Source organism: Microplitis mediator, chromosome 10 (assembly GCF_029852145.1).
Source record: "Microplitis mediator isolate UGA2020A chromosome 10, iyMicMedi2.1, whole genome shotgun sequence".
Classification (NCBI taxonomy): Eukaryota; Metazoa; Arthropoda; class Insecta; order Hymenoptera; family Braconidae; genus Microplitis; species Microplitis mediator.
The window spans coordinates 2,538,493-2,558,124 of NC_079978.1; the positions used below are offsets into that span (position 1 = coordinate 2,538,493).

General features: G+C 30.7%; 6 protein-coding genes across 7 annotated transcripts; 4 read left to right on the forward strand and 2 right to left on the reverse strand.

The window, feature by feature from the left end:
- Positions 1–750: 750 nt before the first annotated feature.
- Positions 751–2,676, forward strand: LOC130675378 (trans-1,2-dihydrobenzene-1,2-diol dehydrogenase-like). The gene is made up of 4 exons (XM_057481018.1): positions 751–920; positions 1,460–1,663; positions 1,729–2,020; positions 2,098–2,676. Exons 2-4 carry the CDS (start codon positions 1,462–1,464, stop codon positions 2,597–2,599), a joined length of 996 nt encoding a protein of 331 aa, XP_057337001.1. The 5' UTR covers positions 751–920; positions 1,460–1,461; the 3' UTR covers positions 2,600–2,676.
- Positions 2,677–2,793: 117 nt separating this feature from the next.
- Positions 2,794–4,746, forward strand: LOC130675380 (uncharacterized). The gene is made up of 4 exons (XM_057481019.1): positions 2,794–2,997; positions 3,345–3,515; positions 4,370–4,496; positions 4,580–4,746. The coding sequence occupies exons 1-4, from the start codon at positions 2,938–2,940 to the stop codon at positions 4,660–4,662; spliced, it is 441 nt and encodes a 146-aa protein (XP_057337002.1). The 5' UTR covers positions 2,794–2,937; the 3' UTR covers positions 4,663–4,746.
- Positions 4,747–10,515: 5,769 nt separating this feature from the next.
- On the forward strand, positions 10,516–12,991 carry LOC130676459 (uncharacterized). The gene is made up of 4 exons (XM_057482675.1): positions 10,516–10,656; positions 10,777–10,926; positions 12,101–12,233; positions 12,861–12,991. Exons 1-4 carry the CDS (start codon positions 10,576–10,578, stop codon positions 12,932–12,934), a joined length of 438 nt encoding a protein of 145 aa, XP_057338658.1. The 5' UTR covers positions 10,516–10,575; the 3' UTR covers positions 12,935–12,991.
- A 1,484-nt stretch (positions 12,992–14,475) lies between these two features.
- LOC130675361 (ribosome biogenesis protein NOP53) lies at positions 14,476–16,194 on the forward strand. Its single transcript, XM_057480981.1, has 3 exons — positions 14,476–15,380; positions 15,452–15,978; positions 16,056–16,194. The coding sequence occupies exons 1-3, from the start codon at positions 14,571–14,573 to the stop codon at positions 16,135–16,137; spliced, it is 1,419 nt and encodes a 472-aa protein (XP_057336964.1). The 5' UTR covers positions 14,476–14,570; the 3' UTR covers positions 16,138–16,194.
- Positions 16,166–17,690, reverse strand: LOC130675365 (uncharacterized). 2 transcript variants are annotated; one of them, XM_057480985.1, is made up of 6 exons: positions 17,555–17,690; positions 17,222–17,493; positions 17,010–17,163; positions 16,769–16,948; positions 16,373–16,706; positions 16,166–16,305 (listed from the first exon to the last, which is right to left on the reverse strand). In XM_057480985.1, the coding sequence occupies exons 1-6, from the start codon at positions 17,656–17,658 to the stop codon at positions 16,216–16,218; spliced, it is 1,134 nt and encodes a 377-aa protein (XP_057336968.1). In that variant the 5' UTR covers positions 17,659–17,690; the 3' UTR covers positions 16,166–16,215. The 2 variants fall into 2 exon arrangements, with proteins under 2 accessions (XP_057336968.1, XP_057336967.1); XM_057480984.1 differs by having other exon boundaries at positions 16,373–16,709.
- Positions 17,691–17,761: 71 nt separating this feature from the next.
- LOC130675362 (cilia- and flagella-associated protein 157) lies at positions 17,762–19,505 on the reverse strand. Its single transcript, XM_057480982.1, has 4 exons — positions 19,301–19,505; positions 18,966–19,237; positions 18,733–18,886; positions 17,762–18,431 (listed from the first exon to the last, which is right to left on the reverse strand). Exons 1-4 carry the CDS (start codon positions 19,417–19,419, stop codon positions 17,762–17,764), a joined length of 1,215 nt encoding a protein of 404 aa, XP_057336965.1. The 5' UTR covers positions 19,420–19,505.
- Positions 19,506–19,632: the final 127 nt, after the last annotated feature.

Below are 19,632 nucleotides of genomic sequence, written 5' to 3' on the forward strand. Positions count from 1 at the left end.
TATTACATAATTAATTAACATTCTTATTGAATTTATTAAATGAGGTAGAGTTTAAATTTTAAAAAAAGATTAAGAAAACATTTAGTTCTCTGCCCAAGTGCGTCCGCACTCTTTAATGTGAACGAGGAGATGGCAATCAAGGTCAAAAAAATAATTATCAATGTTAATTAAAAATTTACGCATCTGAAATAGATCATGGCGCCCGAAAATCCTTAAAAAAAAAAACTTATTTAAATATTTAAAAGGAAAATAAAAAAATTATAATAGTATGAAATGCTATTACGTCGATTGTACATTACTATTATAATTAATTAATATTATTACAACTAAAAAAACAAAATAATTGTGTACAAACATCTAGATTTATCCACAAACCCTCTGATTTTTAATTTGAATCCTCTGATCCTTTTGGCGCAATTTTTTTAAAATCCAAAAGCTATCCAAGTCTGATCAAAGTTCGTCTCTTTCTACTCCATCGCAAAAATATATATGTATATATAATTTATGATATTTATATATATATATATATGACATATCATTTGATTTAAAAATATGTAATATAAATACGGGTATGATACTAATCGATTGTTTGAAATAAAAGTAATAGATAAATTTATTGACACTAGATAAATTCAAATAAACATCAAGCGCTTTTTTTGCTACAATACACACCAGTCATTATGTCATCAATGGATGCATAACCTTGATAAATATTTATATATAAAGTTCTCCTCTGTAATCAATTGCGATGCTAAAGTAAAGAGAGGAGACGAACTTTGATACAATCCAGTAATAAGTAATAAAATTGTTGAATAATAAAGTATAAACGTATTTAAAAAACCGTTTTATATTCTGTCATTTGTCTTGTGGTATTTGCCATCATTAATTTACGAATTTTATTACCAGCAAAAGTTCTCTAGGTTAAGTATTTTTTTTTTTTACATAAAATTCGCAATGACAGTAAATGAAGCAGACAACTGATTTTTTTTTTTTAAATGCATTTAAAATTTTTGAGAATCTGTACGTACTTTCAAATTATTTATTTTTTTTTTTAAATAATATGTCATTTTAAAAAAAAATTACCGGTGTCTGCTATTTTCAGTATCACCAATAAGCAAATATTTTAATTTACGTTTTAAAAAATAACAGTGGAGTTAGAAGACGTCTAATAATTTTTGGATTTTTTTAAAATCGATAAACTACAAAAAAAAAAAAAAATATTTTAAAAAATTGCACCTATAGTTTTTTTGAATTTCGACATGTGCATTTTTTTAGTTTTTTCTGTAATTGATTTGTTGAAAAAAAATCCAAAAATTGTTAATTGTCTGCTAACTTCAGGGTCATTTAAAAAATTATTTAATTAACAATTTAAAAAAAATTTTTTATATCAATCGCGATTGCTTATAATTATCGTTAGTTAATTCATAATTTTAATTAGTATTTGATAAAATTTAAATAGAAATGGCAACACGTTGGGGTATAGCCGGTGCAGGAAAAATATCTCATGATTTCACAAACGCGACTGCTACATTACCGAAAAATGAACATGAAGTTATAGCTGTTGCTGCACGTGATTTGAATCGTGCTAATGATTTTGCTAAGTTACATCACATCAAAAAAGCCTATGGCAGTTATGAAGAGTTGGCTAAAGATCCTGATGTCGGTACGTCACATTATTTTATTTTTATCCATCAGTTCTCCAATTTATAAGTTTTTTTCATTTTCTAGAAATTGTTTATGTGGGAACTTTGAATCCTCAGCACCTGGAAGTCGCCAAGATGATGCTGAGTCACGGAAAGCATGTCCTCTGTGAAAAACCACTGACGATGAATTTGAAACAGACAAAAGAACTGATTAGTTTTGCTAGATCCAAAGGTTTATTCCTGATGGAGGCAATATGGAGTAGATGTTTCCCGGTATATCAAGCTGTCAAAGAAGCTATAAAAGCTGGAGAGATTGGCGATGTCAAACAAGTGATCGTATCATTTGGATTTGCTATGGAGCACGTGGATCGTTTGAAGTACGGGTGTTACTTTATTTATAGTTTTAATTTGAATGTCAAGTCTTGTATTTTAATCTTAAATCTCTGACTTTCAGTATAAAAGAACTAGGCGGTGGCACAATCTTGGATCTTGGAGTCTACACACTGCAACTGGCCCAGTTTATTTATGATGGTGAGAAACCGATAGCTGTTAAAGCTGGAGGTTTTTTGAATGCTGATGGTGTTGATACGTCTACGTCGGCTACTCTTTTGTACAAAAATAATCGGACTGCTACGGTGATGACACACTCGGTGGTTACTTTACCAAATGAAGCTGTTATCATTGGCACTGAGGGTGTGATAAAAATACCGACATTCTGGTGCCCAGTGACCGCTGAATTGCCATCGGGTAAAATAAAGTTCGATTTGCCCAAAGCTCCGCTTCCTTTTAATTTTGTCAATAGTGCTGGGCTTCGTTACGAAGCTATGGAAGCACGTGCTTGTCTCCAAAAGGGTTTGAAAGAGAGTCCAAAGGTATCACATGCTGAGTCGCTGCTTATTGCTGAACTTGAAGACGAATTGCGCCGGCAAATCGGAGTCGTTTATCCGCAGGATTAAAAAAAAATGTTTGATCAACAAGATATTTGTATGAATATTTATTTATATTAAGAAAAATAAAATTTTAATTTTAATTACTAACGATATAATTTTATTATTGTTTATTAAGGAAAAAAATATGTATTTATATATTTTTTATTGTTAAAGTGGAATTACCAATTTCAACATTAAAAGTTCAAAGCGGTCAAAAAAACAACTAAAAATATCTTTGAATCCCACTTTTAATTGAGCAAATTCGTATAAAAGATGAATTTTTTTTTTTCTAACTACAAATAGTTTTCGGTCTCTCCCAAAGACTGAAGTCTTCCGATAAATTTAAAAATAATAATAATTTTACAATGCGTATATTTTTGATAATTGTTTTAATACAGCTGTTATCAGTTATGAGCATCACATCGGTAAGTTTATTAAGATATTTATTTTGAAAATGTTAAATGACTTTTTATGTTACACTGCGGATTTTATTTAAATTCGAATTCACTCTGCCACTCAGAGTTCTGGAGTTTAAAAAAAAATCACTCCGTAACCAAGGAGTTTTTCTCCAGATGAGTGATTTCGGAGTGATCTGGATTTTATATAAACCCGCATTCACTCCGAATCGGAGTTTCAATATCAAAACAAACTCCCATTCGGAGTGAATTTTACTCCAAGGGGAAAAATAATTAGACGATCTTCTCTGCATTCACTCTGGAATTAATCCGCGTTCACTCCACAAATTTTTTATAATTATTATTTTATTTATAAGAAACGGCATCATCGACATCATGATCCAGAATTCGCTCACTGCCCCAAGTTCCCGACTTATTTTGCGATGCTGATGTCAATTATGAGTAACACGCCAATAGACCCATCATCATTAATAGTCAATAATAGCTTTCTCGAAACTACTGTATGTGTTTTAAAGCTTATGGATATCGTAAGTATGATTTTTTTAACTTCCCGCTAAGAAAATTGTAAATTTTCAAAAATTCGGAAAGTTATTGGTTTCGGTCCGATTTACGAAAATCGAATTTTCATCAGATGTCGACGCTTTGAGGTCCTAGGAAGTTATTCTGACTAATTTCGAGATGATGTCCGAGTGTATGTATGTATATATGTACGTACGTACGTACGTATGTAAATACCTGTATCTTTTGAACCGATTTACCGATTTTGAACTTTAAGGTGTCATTCGACGCGGCTTATCAACATCTTGAAGCTGTGAGAAATTGAGCTTGATCGGTAGGGCTAGTTCAAAGATATTCCAAAAATAAAATGTTTTCAAAAAGGTTTTTTTTCGATAACTTTTAATATGCTCGATGGATTGATTCCAAAATCGACTGGGCTCTAAAGCTTTATAAGCCGCGTCGAATGCCACCTCAACCATCAAAATCAGTTTATTCGTTCAAGAGAAACCGTTGTCGAAAGAATTACAAAAATTTTATTTTTTTATTTTTTTTGAAATATCTCAAAAACGACTCGATAGATCGAATTTAAAATTTGATCAGCTTTATAACTTAATAAAATGCGTCGATTGCCACCTCAACCGTCTCAATCGGTCAATTCGTTTGAGAGATATCGTTGGAGAAAAAATGGTGAAAAACGTTTTTTTTCGAAAACAACAGCATACAAAAGTATTTTCGAGCTCGAAGAGCTTGAAAACGGCGGGAAGTTTTAGGGCTGGCCCGCAGGGTCAACTGATAGACCGATTTTTTTTTCAATGATCGATAAATATAATTATGTTGCAAGTAATTGAGGAGAAAAATTAATGTATTTTAAATTACTCAATAGTTCAACGAAGTCGATAACTCGATGGATTTTGGAAAAATGTGTTTGCTATCAAGGGAGAACACAATTCGGGACATTGGAATTCCGACTGAGGAGCAATTGTATGCTTCCCGTCATTGTTTTGATCTAAGTAACATATCAAATATTTCATTTTTAATTATAAAATCTATTTTAAAAATAACTTATATATTTATCTATTTATTTTTTTTACAGAGGGTGCTACTAAAACTGAAACCTTCAAAATGGTTGACAATTGTGTCCAAGAAGATATTGCATCTGTATATGAATGGGCATAAACATTATGAATATTTCGTATGATTGCAATGTGTGTTCAATAAACACTTTCAATTAATTTAATTTGTATTTTTTTTTAATCTTAATTAAACCTGACTACTGAATTTAAAAAAAAAAACGATTTTTGATAAATTTCTTGTTTTCAATCTTTGAAAAAAAAATAAATTACAGATACAAAAAATGAAGATGCGTATTTCCGATAAAATAATTTTTTAAATAAAAAAATAAAATTTCCCAGCGTAAATTAGAAATAATTATTGAAGTCATTTGTAGTTCTTTGTACTAATGGCGTTAATGTAATTCAAGATAACTAATGGAAACCACACATAAATAACTTATGTTTCATGCCTCGTATTTTAACTAATTAATTATTAGTCTGTAAAAAAAATTAAGTAATTAAAAACAGTATTTCTGTACTGTGGTAGTACTAATAGATTTTCAAGGTAAGTAGATTAATTGAATCAAAAGTATATATAGGTTCCGTTCTTATCGTATTGGAAACACAATAAAGTGATTTGCTCATTTCATAAGCAGCGGAAGTTTTTAAATAAAAAAATTTTGATTATTCACAATGAAAATTGCAATGTATTTGCTTTTAATTGTTGGTTTTGTACAACTTTTGTCAATTGAATCGGTAAGTTTATACTAGATACCTAATTTACCAGTTTGATGATCGACTGACTATTTAGTATTTTTTATATAAATTATTATTATTTTTTTTTATTTATCTAAGGCACCGGCTCAGCGAACTCATTTTAGCTTTGATCAGTGTCCGAAATTTGCGAGTCATTTTTCACTATTGTATACAACTATGACTGGACAAATAGATAATATATCATCACTATTAATAGGCCCAGAAACTCTGGTTCCTTTGGCTCTGCCATGCCTGTATAAGAAATTTGGTTTGGTAAATAAACTGTTCTAGATAAATTTATTCATATTTTATGACAAAAGTAGCAGACGACGATAGGGGAAGTGGCAAAATGAGATACTTAACTTTTGATACCAAAAATTTCAAATTGGCCGCCGGTCTGATTCCCTTTCCCACCTTTTTTTAAATTTTAATTAATGGTATCTCATTATTTCTCATTGTCTCGATTTGCCCAACGTTCCCCTTATATATTTTATATTATCATCTTAAAAAATTATATATTGATAGAGAAAATATTTAAAAATGCATACATGTTCAAATATCGAGTTCATTGCTTATAAAAAAAAAATGCTGGATGTCTGCTATTTTTACTGCCATATTTAACTCATATAATTAAAAAAAAATTGTTTTATAGTTTAATGATGATAAATCAATTGATTACACTTTGTATAAAAAACTGATGTTGGAGACTGCTGGAATAATGGGTCAGTCCCAAGAAAATCTTGAAGAATATTTAAGTCTTATCCAACATTGCTACTCAGAAAGTAAGAAGATTATCAATTATTGAAAGAAATAATTTTTTAATGCAGTAATTTTCCATGGAAATCAATATTTTATTTTATTTATTTTTCACAGAAGGTGCTGATGAATTTGAAACTTTTACACTAGTAGCGGATTGTGTCAATAAAGTTGAATTTAGTCCGAATTAATAATGTCAAAAATAATACATTTAAATAAAATATATTTATTCGTTATGTAAAATATAAATTTTTTTATTTATTGATCCTCATTTAATGTTAGTGAACAGTAGTATATTATACTTTAAGTAAATATATAATATATCATATATTGCGGGGTAAGAGATGAAACATGAAAATTTACTCTATGCTACGCACAATATTTTTCATAATTATCTGCCCTGATTAAACAACTGAATTCGGCCGAATTAAAAATTTTAATCCTGTTATATTCTGTCGAATTCTGCAAAACAGACTTCAACTGAATTGAAAATTTGAATTTGAATTAAACAGAATAAAACCGATTTAAAAATTTCAAATTTGTTTTAATTCAGTTTAATTCGGATTCAGAACCAGAAATTGGAGAATTATTTTCGAATTAATCAGAATTAAACCGAATAGAATTATTTAAATTCATTTTAATTTGGGCAAATTCGGGTTTTCCTCCCGAATTAGACAGAATTCATTTTTAATTAAGGTACCAAATTAACAGAATTTATCTGAATTAAATAGAATTAAAAATTTAATTCTTTTTAATTCGATCGAATTCAGTTGCTTAATCAGGGTGGATTGATTCTGGGAGTTTTCATGCCTGGAGTCAGTCGAAACAGACTAATTTCTGACCGATATATTGGAACTAAATTATTTTTTTAATTTTACAAACACAGTTGTCAGTTCGCGCGTTGATTAGAATTACATATACATTTTAGAAGCTTACAATATTCAAATATATACAATTCTGACAGGGTTGAAATGAAATCAGGAAATAAACTGATGCGTTTTTGCCCGCTAAATCGCATTGGTCTAATTGGCTTATTTCGCTTATCTCGCAGTTTAGTCCTGGTGATTTGAAAAATTATTTCTAAAAGATGTCCCAATATTGGAATTAAAAAACTGTTTGAAATCTCAAACTAGATTAAAAAAGTATTTATAAAAAAATCATAGAAGTAAAAAAAATAAAGTAATTAAAGATTATTACTATGATATAGTTTTATCGACACATTCAAGGTGAAATAGTTAATTAAATAAAAAAGCTGAACTTCTTATTATAGGTAATGATCAAAGATAATTTGTAAATGAACTTATTACTTCCTTTTGCTGGCAGTGTTAATGTTAATGTAATTAAAGATAATTAAGTGAATCCAAGAAACACAAATGACTTTGTTTTTTATTCTTTATTAAATGATTTGTAAAAAAATTATTTAGGCCACAAAAATAAAGTAATTAAATTGAAATAATGGAACACAAACGACTTTTTTTTTTTTTTTTATCTCTAAATTATTAATTTTCGACCATTCTATTGTGTTTCAAAGACGATTGGAAATTTACAACTAGATTAAAAAATCATGTCTAAAGAAGTTATTTAGGCCAAAAAAATAAAGTAATTAAATCGAAACAAACAAACACAAATGACTTTGTTTTTTTTTTCTTGTTTTGAAATTAACAAAGTTTTTGACGACAAAAATTAATTATAGTTCACTTTTGATAAAGTTTCGGTTTTTGGCACTTTCGATTAGATTTTATTGGTAATAAAGGGCATTCAGCCCTAAAGGGCAGGGAATTCTTATTCGCCGCCGAGAAAACCCATTTTAAAATTCTCATTTACTCCACGAGTGCATTAATAGAACTTTTTTCATTTAATATTCAAGTTAGACATGTAAACAATCCTATCTTTGGTACTGTTACTGTACACGAAATAGGGTTGAAATGGGCAGAAAGTTACACACAGTATCACTACTACTTTCAAATTGCGCGCATACACTGTAAAAAATCACCGGGGTAAGTCCAAGCGGTGTAGGTGTTAAAATTATCGGTGTTAAATTTACCCCCGAAAGCGGTGTGAAAATAACGCCGCCACCGGTGTAAATATTCTAGACCGGTGTTAAAATAACGCCGCCACCGGAGTAAATATTCTAGACCGGTGTTAAAATATTTTATTTTGTGAATATTTTTACTTATTCGATCACTATACTTGTTAATAAATGATATTTTTTATTAATTTTCATAAAGAACTGACATTTTTTGTGTTTTATAATCTTTAAAGTTAATACTCCAAGCGGACGCAGTTTACCCTGCTTTTGCACCGGTATTACTCCGCTTTTACACCGATATTACTCCGTTTTTACACCGGTTACCCCGATTTAACACCGGTATTTTTAACCCCGGTGAATTACTCCTCCTACACCGGTGTAATTTTATTTTAACACCGGGCGGAGTTAAAATGAGTCCATTTTTAACACCGCTCTTTTTACAGTGTACGAATCCAGGACGTTTTTTAATTCGTGCTCTCCCTACTAAACCCCCACTAAGACGTTTCGAGACCCCAAATGCTCCAGAGAATTACACGTACATCGACTTCTTCATACAAATAATCACCGCCAATCATCATAATTCTCTCCCTTACTTCGATCATAATTCAGAAGAGAGGGGAACGAAACTTTTGGGTATAAAGTCTCGTTTTTTTACCGTATGAGACACAACAAAACTATTTTCTCATCTCGTAAGCATCGGAAGTTCGTAAACAAAAATTGTAATAATTTACAATGGGAACAACAATGTATTTGTTTTTAATCATTGGCTTTGTACAACTTGTATCAGCTACACCTACAAGTATCACTTAGCCGGTAAAGTTATATTTCAAATATAATTTCCTCAAAAATTGTATTTGAGTAAACATTTTACTTATGTATAATTACTATTTTATTTTTTTATTAACGAAGGCAACCCCGGCTCAACAACCCAGTCCTAGCGCTCATGAATGCCCAAAGATACCGAATTATTTTCCGTTGTTACTTCTAACCCTAGGTGGAGATCAAGGAAAATTAGAATCATTTAAAATAGGATCGGAAGCTCTAAGGGAAACGGGGATGCCATGTATTTTGAAGCACCTGAAAATGGTAAGTAAAATTTTTTCAATAAATTTATTTATATTCTAATATGAAAAATAGGATTTGAGTTTTCAAGCTCAAATACATTATTTTGAATATATTTTTGAGCTAAAAAAAAGTTACGTTTCGTATTATGGATGTTTGTTGTTTTCAGTATCATATTTATAAAGAATGTACTTACAAAATTAAAAAAAAAATTATTTTTTAGTACAATGAAGATGGAACAGTAAATTTCGAGGCGTACAAAAAAGTGGTCTTGGAGTCACCCGAAACCTTCGGTCCTCCCAACTCTGCAGATGTGGAAATACAATTAAATCGTATTAAAGATTGCTTCTTGCTAAGTAATATATGACTATTATTCATTCCAAAACTATAATATTTAATTATTTTTCAGTAAAACTAATCTATTTATTTTTTTTTATTTTCTCTTACAGAGGGTGCTGATGAATTTGAAACATACAAGTTGTTGTGGAGCTGTGCTGAATCGAAATATGCAGAGTCAAATGCTTCAAAAAATTAAACACATGAGTAAAATATTAAACTTCGTACTCTCTTAAATTTGAAATAGTGAAAATAGTGACTATTCACTGCCAAATAGTGATCGTCACGTGATTTTCACTAATTCTTTTTTAGAAAAATAGATATCATTATTAATTAATAATTTCAAATACTTTTCTTGTACTCTTGTGTACTCTGAGATAATAAAAATATTAAAAAAAAAAATTATATGACTATATAATTGACTAGTAACCTTGAATCCTAAGTGACTGTTTGAATATTTACTTTATTCTGGCCGAATTATGATCGATTCAACCCCAATCGGATGCTTGGATAAACAATTCACCTTTTTTGAGGTCTGCTTTTTGCGGTAAAAATTGCCCTGTAGGGCCTAGACTTTTCTGGGAATCTCTGAATTTTCATTCTGTTCACTGATTATTTTCCTTCTTTATTTTTAAGCCTCTTCCAGCGAATTTCCAGACATATGTTTCTGTAAAAAGTCTAGAGACCAACTGGATTTAAACATTGATGAGTTTATTCTTGTTGTCAAGGATTCTTTTTTTATTCAAAACCCATTTTTTTTCCATAAATTCGATTTCCAGGTTTTGTATGTCTAAGAAATGGTCAAAGTCTCCAACTAGATTAAAAAAGTATTTACAAAAAATCATGTAAGTAAAAAAAAAAAAGTAATTAAAGATTATCATTATGATACAGTATTATCGACACATTGAAGGTGATTACAAATAATCACCGCCAATCATCATATTCCTCCCCCCTACTTCGATCATAAATTAAAGGAGGAGGGGAGCGAAACTTGTGGGTATAAAAATCTCGTTTTTTACCGTATTAGACACAATAAAACTATTTGCTTACCTCGTAAGCATCGAAAGTTCTTAAACAAAAAATTTTAAATAATTTACAATGGAATCAACAATGTATTTGTTTTTAATTATCGGCTTTGTACAACTTGTATCAGCTAGAACTGCAAATATCACCGAACCGGTAAAGTTATACTTTAAATATAATTTCCTCAAAAATTGTATTTGAGTAAATATTTTACTTATGTATTATCATTGTTATTCAATTTAATTTATTAATTTTTTTTTTTTTTTTTTAACGAAGGCGACCCCGACTTCACAACCCCATCCGAGCGTTGTGTGCCCAGAGTTACCGAGTTATGTTCCATTGTTACATTTATTTCTAGCTCCCAGAAGACAGTCGGAGAATCTGGCGGACCTGTGTATGCCATCTATTTTGAAAAGATTTAAAGTGGTATGTGAAATGTTTTCGATATATTTATTTATGTTCTAATATAAAAAATAGGATGAAAAATTTGATGTTTAAATGATAGTGAAAGCAGCAAACAATCGAGAATTTTTTATTATTTTTAACTAAACAAATTCTGTAAAAAATAGAAAAAAAATTTGGAAACCGGTCGATCGTACGAGCCAGCCCCTAAATTTCCCGCTGTTTTCGAGTTCTTCAAGTTCAAATACATTATTGTAAATATATTTTTGAGCTCGAAAAAATTTACGTTTCACACTAAGCTTTGAAAATTTGAGAAATCAAAAATAACTAGGAAACGAGCGTTTTTTAAAAATTGTTTTCACAATTATGCTTGATAAAATAAATTTACTCATGCAGAAATCAATGTAAGTGATCAAAATTAAGATTTAAATGAGTTTTGATTCTGATTGGAGCGTTAATATATAAAATATTTGAAAAGCATATTAAAAAATCGGTCTATTGTTTGACCCTGCGGGCCAGCCCCAAAACTTCCCGTTGTATTCGAGCTCCTTGAGCTCGAGAATATTGTTGTGAATACATTTGCGAGCTCTTCGAGCTCGTAAATACTTTTGTATGCCGTTGTTTTCGAAAAAAAAGCGTTTTTTACCATTTTTTCTCCAACGATATTTCTCAAACGAATTGACAATCAACGAGTTTTATTGAGTTTTAGAGCTGATTATATTTTAAAATCGATCGATCTTCCCGTTTTTGAAAATTTCCTAAAAACTAAAAAACGAAGTAGGCTTTATTGAAGAGTAAAATTCTCAAACGAAGGATTTTTTTTCTCTATTCGAGAATTTCAATTTATTAGTTCAAGAACTTATTTCTTGAATTAAAACAATTAAAAATTTGGAATCACATTTTGAAGAAAAAATTTTTCTTGAATCAAGTTTTTCTATCAGTGTACACACACACTCACACACACATACAGACACTCGGACATTCTGAAAATAGTCAGAATTGCTTTCTAGGACCTCGAATCGTTGACATCTGATGAAAACTCGGTTTCTGAAAATCCTGATGAAAACAATAACTTCCTAAATTTTTGAAAATTTGCAATTTTCTTAGCGGGAAGTTAATAAATTATGAATGTTTGCTGTTTTCAGTATCATATTTATAAAAATTATAATTACAAAATTTAAAAAAATGTATTTTATAGATCAATGATGACAACTCAATCAATGTCGACGCGTATAAAAAAGTGATCTCTGAATCACCTGATATAGTGGAATCCTTCAGCCCTGCAGATTTGGAAAAACAAGTAGATTTTATGCGAGAATGCTCCTCACTAAGTAATATATGACTATTATTCTTGATTCATTTATTTAAAAAGATGATTACAACTATACACGGAAAAAAATAATCAGTTGCACCAAGCGATTATTTTTTTCCGTGTAATTTTATAAGAAAATCGTACACTATAATTTCCTAATAAATGTATCTCTTATATTCTTCATACGGGGTGAACTCCCGTTCCCAGAACCTTTTGGAACTTAATATCTGAAAATTTTTATGCCATATAAACATATAAAAGTTTTTGTAATAATTCACAGTAAATATTCCACAATTATTGATAAAATATCATGCTACGAGATATAGAAATATACCAATTATATTTCTTAATAAAATACCAGCATTCAGTTCTTTTTTCTTCCCAAAATATAATAATCTAGTGGCATAAAAATCGTCGGATTAACAAAAAAATTATTTAGCCAATAAGGAAATAAATAATTATTCGTCATAAAATTTTAAAATATATAGAGGAACTAGATACGTAAAGGTCTGGCAGTCGGGTACTTTACCTAAAACACAATGAAGTGTAGAATATCCATAAACGGTTTAATATCCAAAACTATAATATTTAATTATTTTTCAGTAAAACTAATCTATTTATTTTTTCTTTTTATTTTATCGTACAGAGGGTGCTGATGAATTTGAAACATACAAGTTGTTGTGGAGCTGTCTTGGATCGAAAGTAGCAAACTTTATGTAGATATCATTATTAATTAATGATTTAAAATACTTTTTTTGTACTCTTGTGTACTCTGAGATAATAAAAATATTTTTAAAAAAATATATGACTATATCATTAATTAGTAACTTTGAGTCCTAAGTGACTGTTTTTGATTCGTTCTCTCTCTACTAAACCCACAATCAGACGTTTCGAAACCCCAAAGATGATAATTTAAAAGAGAAGGGGTACGAAACTTTTGGGTATAAAAGTCTCGTTTTTTACCGTATTAGACATAATAAAACTATTTACTCACCTCGTAAGCATCGAAAGTTCTTAAACAAAATTTTAAATAATTTACAATGGAATCAACAATGTATTTGTTTTTAATCATTGGCTTTGTACAACTTGTATCAGCTACAACTGCAAATATCACCGAGCCGGTAAAGTTATACTTTAAATATAATTTCCTCAAAAATTGTATTTGAGTAAATATTTTACTTATGTATTATTATTGTTATTTAATTTAATTTATTTATTTTTTTTTTTTATTAACGAAGGCAACCCCGACTCCACAAATCCATCCGAGCGTTGTGTGGCCACAGTTACCGAGTCATCTTGGATTGTTACATTTATTTCTATCTCCCAGAACAGAGTAAATACACCAATAGATGGACACCCCCCAATAGATGGACGAATATTATTTTAATAACCGATTAAATAAAATTTAGGAATGAAAATGTGACATAAAAAATTTTTTTTTCAATTATATATATTTCTGATGTTAGAAAATAATTTTTTTTCAATTTAATATATATTATAATCATTAAAAAAATTATTTTTATTTGACGTGACGACGTTTTGCTTCAAAAGCGCCACCATTACTAAGCATGTGATAGACAACCGATTCGACCCCAATCGGATGCTTGGATAAAAAATTCACTTTTTTTGAGGTCTGCTTTTGCGGTAAAAACTGTCCTGTAGGGCCTAGACTTTTCTGGGAATCTCAGAATTTTCATTCTGTTCACTGATTATTTTCCTTCATTATTTTTAAGCCTCTTCCAGCGAATTTCCAGACATATGTTTCTGAAAAAAGTCTAGGACCAACTGGATTTAAACATTGATGAGTTTATTCTTGTTGTCAAGGATCCTTTTTTTACTCAAAACCCATTTTTTTTCCATAAATTCGATTTCCAGGTTTTTTATCTCCAAGAAATGGCCGAAATGGTCATTTTACTTCTTGTTTGAAGGCTCAAGAGAAAAGTTTTTCCTTTTATTTCTCCTATAATTCTGTACTGTTAAAAAATTAATTAAAAATGACATAAGTCAAGACTTGTCACCGTCTAAGAAAATCTATAGGGAACTCATAGAAAAAACCAGAACTTATCACGCCTAAGAAAATCCATGGAAAATCTATAGAAAACTCGAACTTGTCACCGTCTATAATTTAAATTCAAAATGTTTTTTTTTGCTTTAAGATCTACGGTCGGTAATTAAGAAAGTCAATCAGTACAAAAGACATCCGGTCTTTTAAATCAACGCCACCTGGTAAATCGACTGGGTACGATTTAATTTTAACCTTATAATTTCCAACATATATAAAAACGTGCTCTCTGACATCAACAACGTGGTGAAAATATACTAAAACAATAATATATAAGACAAGTGATTAATAAAAATGAAAATAATAACCGAAAGTGAAGGTGTCAAAAAACGCAAACGAGTTTCGAAAAGAAATAAAATATCCTGGCGTAAAAATATCGACATCCAGGATGTTGATGACTTTCTTGAAGACAAAAGGTTAGAGGAACGTCTGGGTAAACCATTTTCCAAAAGAACAGCCGCCGAATTATTTACCGTTGACACTAAACCCGACAACAAACTCGGAAATCTCGAAAATGTGCCCGAGATAACCAGCAAAGCTGCTTACAGACTCGCACTCCGTAATTCGGAGCCAAAATGTTATTCCTCATTGAAGTCAACTTCAGCGGTACCAGATCCCATCGCAAAACGAAATCGCGTAAGGACACCCGAGGAACGTAAGAATCCAATAACGCGGCGAATTGAAATGACCAGAAGATTGAACGGTCAGTTGAAGTTGAAGGAAAGAAACGCTATTGAGAACAAACGTTTGGCTGAAGCTAAAAGAAACAGCAGACCAAAACGTGGGGAATATAATCTTGATGCCTGGGATATTACACCTGAGCAAGTCACCGAATTAAATTCGCAAATGGACACACAGTGGCTGAGTTCCGATACTATTAGACATACTCTGGCTAACAAGGGATTAAACAAACGTAAAATTCCTGGTTCCGTTCATAAAAAAACTTCTGTTCTACCAGCAGTTGAACCTCCGCACCCTGGAATGTCTTATAATCCATCGTTTGAAGATCACCAGGATTTACTGAGGAAAGTCGCTGAAAAAGAGATGAAATTAATCAAGGAAGAGAAACATCTTGAGAGAGTCACCACCAAAATGTTTAAGAAAGTGAGTAATGATGATAAATCATTTAGATAATTATAGATATTTAATTGTTAATTTAAAATTATTACTTCTAGGTAACGCCGGAACAACAAACAGACAATTGGCTGAAAGAATCATCTGAAGGTCTATCACTTGGAGACAAAGAAAAGACTGAGAATGAGAAAAATAATGATGATGGTGATGATGATGACGATGGTGTTTTGAAGGCAGTAAACCCGCCGGTTAATAGAAAGAAAAAGACACTTGTGCAGAGACGGAAACAGAAAGAACAGAGAAAGTTGAAGCTGGAGTTGAAGAAAGGAAAGATGGAGAAGAAGAAAGTCAGTGATTTGTACAGACTGAAGATGCTGGAGAAGAAGATCGAGGTGAGCGAGCGCGAGAAGAAAATTCTACATGAGAAGAGAGAGAAATTAAATGCCAGGAAAGCTCTTGAGCCGAAGGTCCTGTCCAAGACCAAGTACGAAGAGCCGGAGCTTGACTTCCAAATGGGACATGAGCTGACTGGTAATTTACGCAGCACCAAACCCACCACGAGTTTGCTCAGTGACCGGTTCAAGTCTTTGCAGCAGAGGAGTATTGTCGCTCCCAGTAGACGTATATTGTACGTATTTGTAATTTCATTACTGGGTTGCTATTTATTTTTGTGTAAGAAAACTGATGATAATTTTTTTTTTCCAGGGGACTCAATAAGGCTAAAGTTAAAAAGTTTATTAAAGCCGATCACAAAATTACGATGCCCAAGACTAAGAAAAATAAATAATTTTATGTTTTTTTATTTTATATTATTGCTGGCGATTAAATGGAAATTAAATTTTAATTTGTTTGATTTACGACTTCTTTAAATATTTAATTTATTAGCCAACTTTGACAAGTGAGTGATAAATTGTGTCATCGTTAGAGACAAAATTTCAGGCCCGGTATCTTCAATCTACCAAATGAAAATTAACATAGTAAACATATTCATAATTTAAATAATTATAAGTAATTGAGTAAACCTCAAGTGCGCATGCAATGGCATATTTTACATCATACAGAGCATCAGAATATTTATCAATATTACGACGAATTTTATCATGAAATTTTTTTGTTTCTGTCAGCTGACAAGTTTTGCGCTGCAGTAAATATTTTAATTCTGCTATTTGTTTGTTGGAACAAGAGATTGCGGACTGTAATCTTTCTATCCGAGTATCGTAGTCATCTAATATTTTATCAGAAATCGGAGTTACATTATTGTAATTCTTAGCCATTACTTCAATTAAATTTTTTTGTGACTTCAAAGCCGTCAAATTATTATTCGTATTCCACTGACTCCGTTTTATAGATTCTGAACTTCTATTTAAAAAAAAATACTTGAAAAATCAAGAATTATCAGTCATAAATTAAGTCATTACTTGATAATTAAACTGTTATCTTTTTTATTAGTCATGTATAAATTAATCAGATCCAGTTCGTCGCGTATCGCAGCATTTTCTTTAAATAATTTATTTATAGAATACGGAATTCTCTTTAAATTATCGCAGGCCAATGACTCAGACAATTGGAAAATTTGTGTCTTTAAATCATCCATCAGTCTAAAAAAAAAATTATGTCAAACAGAAACACTCTTTCAATTTTACAAAAGGAAATTTTTACTTTGCGTGAAATATTTTAGATTTGACATCAATTTGATTAAATTTATCCGCCAGCTTCTTTTCTTTCTCTACTAAAAAATTATCATTTTCGTTTATCTTTTCTCGAATCGCTTCTTCGTTATTATGAAAGTCTTCCAGAGAATTTATTTTTGCATCTTAAAAATTTTTACTATCAGTAATTTTCAGACTTATTTTTAAAATAATTTTATTTACTTGTGATTTTAATCTGCGACAAAAGTTCTATGCGCGCAGTCTCGTGCATCTGTTTGATAAAATTAATTTTACTGTCATGCCGATTTTGTTCATCAACCCGCTGATTAGTCAAAGTGTCGATAGTTTTCTGCGCATCGACTATTTTAGATAATTTAGCTGATAAATCTCTATTGAGTTGGGCGATTTCGTTTGTCGTGTCAATGTCCTTGGAAGTTATGTCCCGTTCAGTCTCGTCGTGGATCTCGGAAAGTTGCTCATTTCGCGTCTCCAACCTACAGAAGCATTGAAACAGACATAAAATTTTAAATTATAATTAATATTGCAATAAATTACCTCTGGATACGTTTTTTAATATCATCAATTGTAATTTCATAGAAAGTTCTCTCGATATTATTTGGATACTCAGGTTTTTCATTTTCTTCAGTCTCATTTTTCATTTTTATTCAATATTATAATCGATATATTCAATTTAAATAAGCGCGCACTTCAAATGATTGAGCAAAAAAAAAAATTGAGTCTTCATAAAAAAAAAAGAAATTTTTATTCAGAGATTAATTCAGTGGAAGCATTTAATTTTTCCAGTAACTCATAAACATTTAAAAGTTTTTCTTTGAAATTTCCATCAGCGTCACAAACTTTGCAATCAACGGTTTTGGTTTTAACCGTCAGATCACCAATTAATTTTCTAACAGATCCCAAAAGTTCCTCAAGTTTTTTCATGCGTCTGCTGTCAATCTTCGCCTGCTCCAAAATACTTCTCCTGGAATCCTCAGCTTCTGCAACAATTTTCTCCAGCTTATCTTTCTTCTTCAAATTATCTTGATACTGATCTTCGTAGCTTCTTACAACTTCCTCTTTACTCGCGGCGTGGGATCTTATGCGCATATTATTGGTCTTGATTCTAGAGGCACTCAAATGATCCTCTAGCAATGATTCTATAATTTTATTCCTATCCAGAACTTTATTCAGCGCAATCTCTGCTTCCTTTTCAAATAGCGAAGCACGTAGACGTGAATTTTCTTCTTTTTCTTTGCAACTCTGCATTTTTTCTTCCAGTTCTTGGCAAACTTTCAACATTTTATCCAATTCTAAATGCAGAGCAATGTTTTCACGAACTGCACGATGAGTCGCATCAGCAATACGGAGGTTTGTTGCTTCTTGGAACTTTAATGCCAGTTCATTTAAACGTTCCTCCGTTTCTTTTTGCATCCTAATTTTTTTTCCCCAAAAAAACAAATTAATTAAAATTAATTATTGAAGCACTAAGGGGCTGTTCATAAAACACTTTGCACTTATGGGGGGAGGGGGTGTCGGGAGATCTAAGGAAACGTGACGTTCGCAGCTCATCAAATAATTTTGAAAATTATTCTCTCTTTTTTAAAATTCAAATTTTATTACTGCAGATAAAAGGGGCGGGGGTCGCAAAAAATGTGACGAAGGGGGGGGGGGCTAAAAAATAAAGTTTTACATGACGTATTTTATGAACAGCTCGTAATTAATAGAATACTTACTTAGCTTTGCCAATAATCAAAGATTTTTCAGCTTCATAAAGAGTATCAACATGTCGCTGCTCTTGTTCAGCCATTTGTTGTTCCTGCATCTCAAATTTCATCGTTAATTCAGCGCGTGCATTCCTCCACTCCTCCAATGCATTTAATTTCCCGGCTGTTAATTAAATTGCAGTGAATTATTTTAAATTCTATAAACTCAATTACAAAATAAGTAATTAATAAATTAAACACACCGACTAATTTAACTTCAGCATTCAGAGTAGTTTCCATATTATGATAGTCTTGTAACATAGTATTTTCTTTTATTTTAAATTCATTCTGTTCTTCTTTGCGTAATTCTTCCATCGCTAAAAGTCGATCGCTTAATTCGCGGGCCTCTTCAGTTTTCTGATGTAAAATTCTTTTTAAATGCGCGATTACATCTGAACGATCGTCTTCCAATTGACTTAATTTATTTTTCAATGTCTCAACTTCACCCTCAAGAACTTCATTGCGACTACGGAGTCTAAAAATAATTAATAATAAATACTAATAATAATAACAATAATAATTAATTAATAGACAATACCGTGCAAGTATTCGATTATTATCAACAATCTGCTGCTCAAAAAAAACAGTATCGCGTTCACTGATACTAGATTTTTTTCGCGCTTTTTTTTCTTTATCCTTCTTCTTCTTCTTCGGCATTTCGGTCCAATAAAATTATCAAATATTTATAAAATTTAAATTAATAAAAATAAATAATAGAAAACACAGAAGGTTTCATAAAACACACTCATGTTTCTTGGTTGCCATGGTAAATAAATAATTCCTATCCATTGGCTTTGATTTTATTTTTTATTGATAATAAATTCAAAAATATATATATTTTTTTATAAGAATTTATTCATTTATTTTATT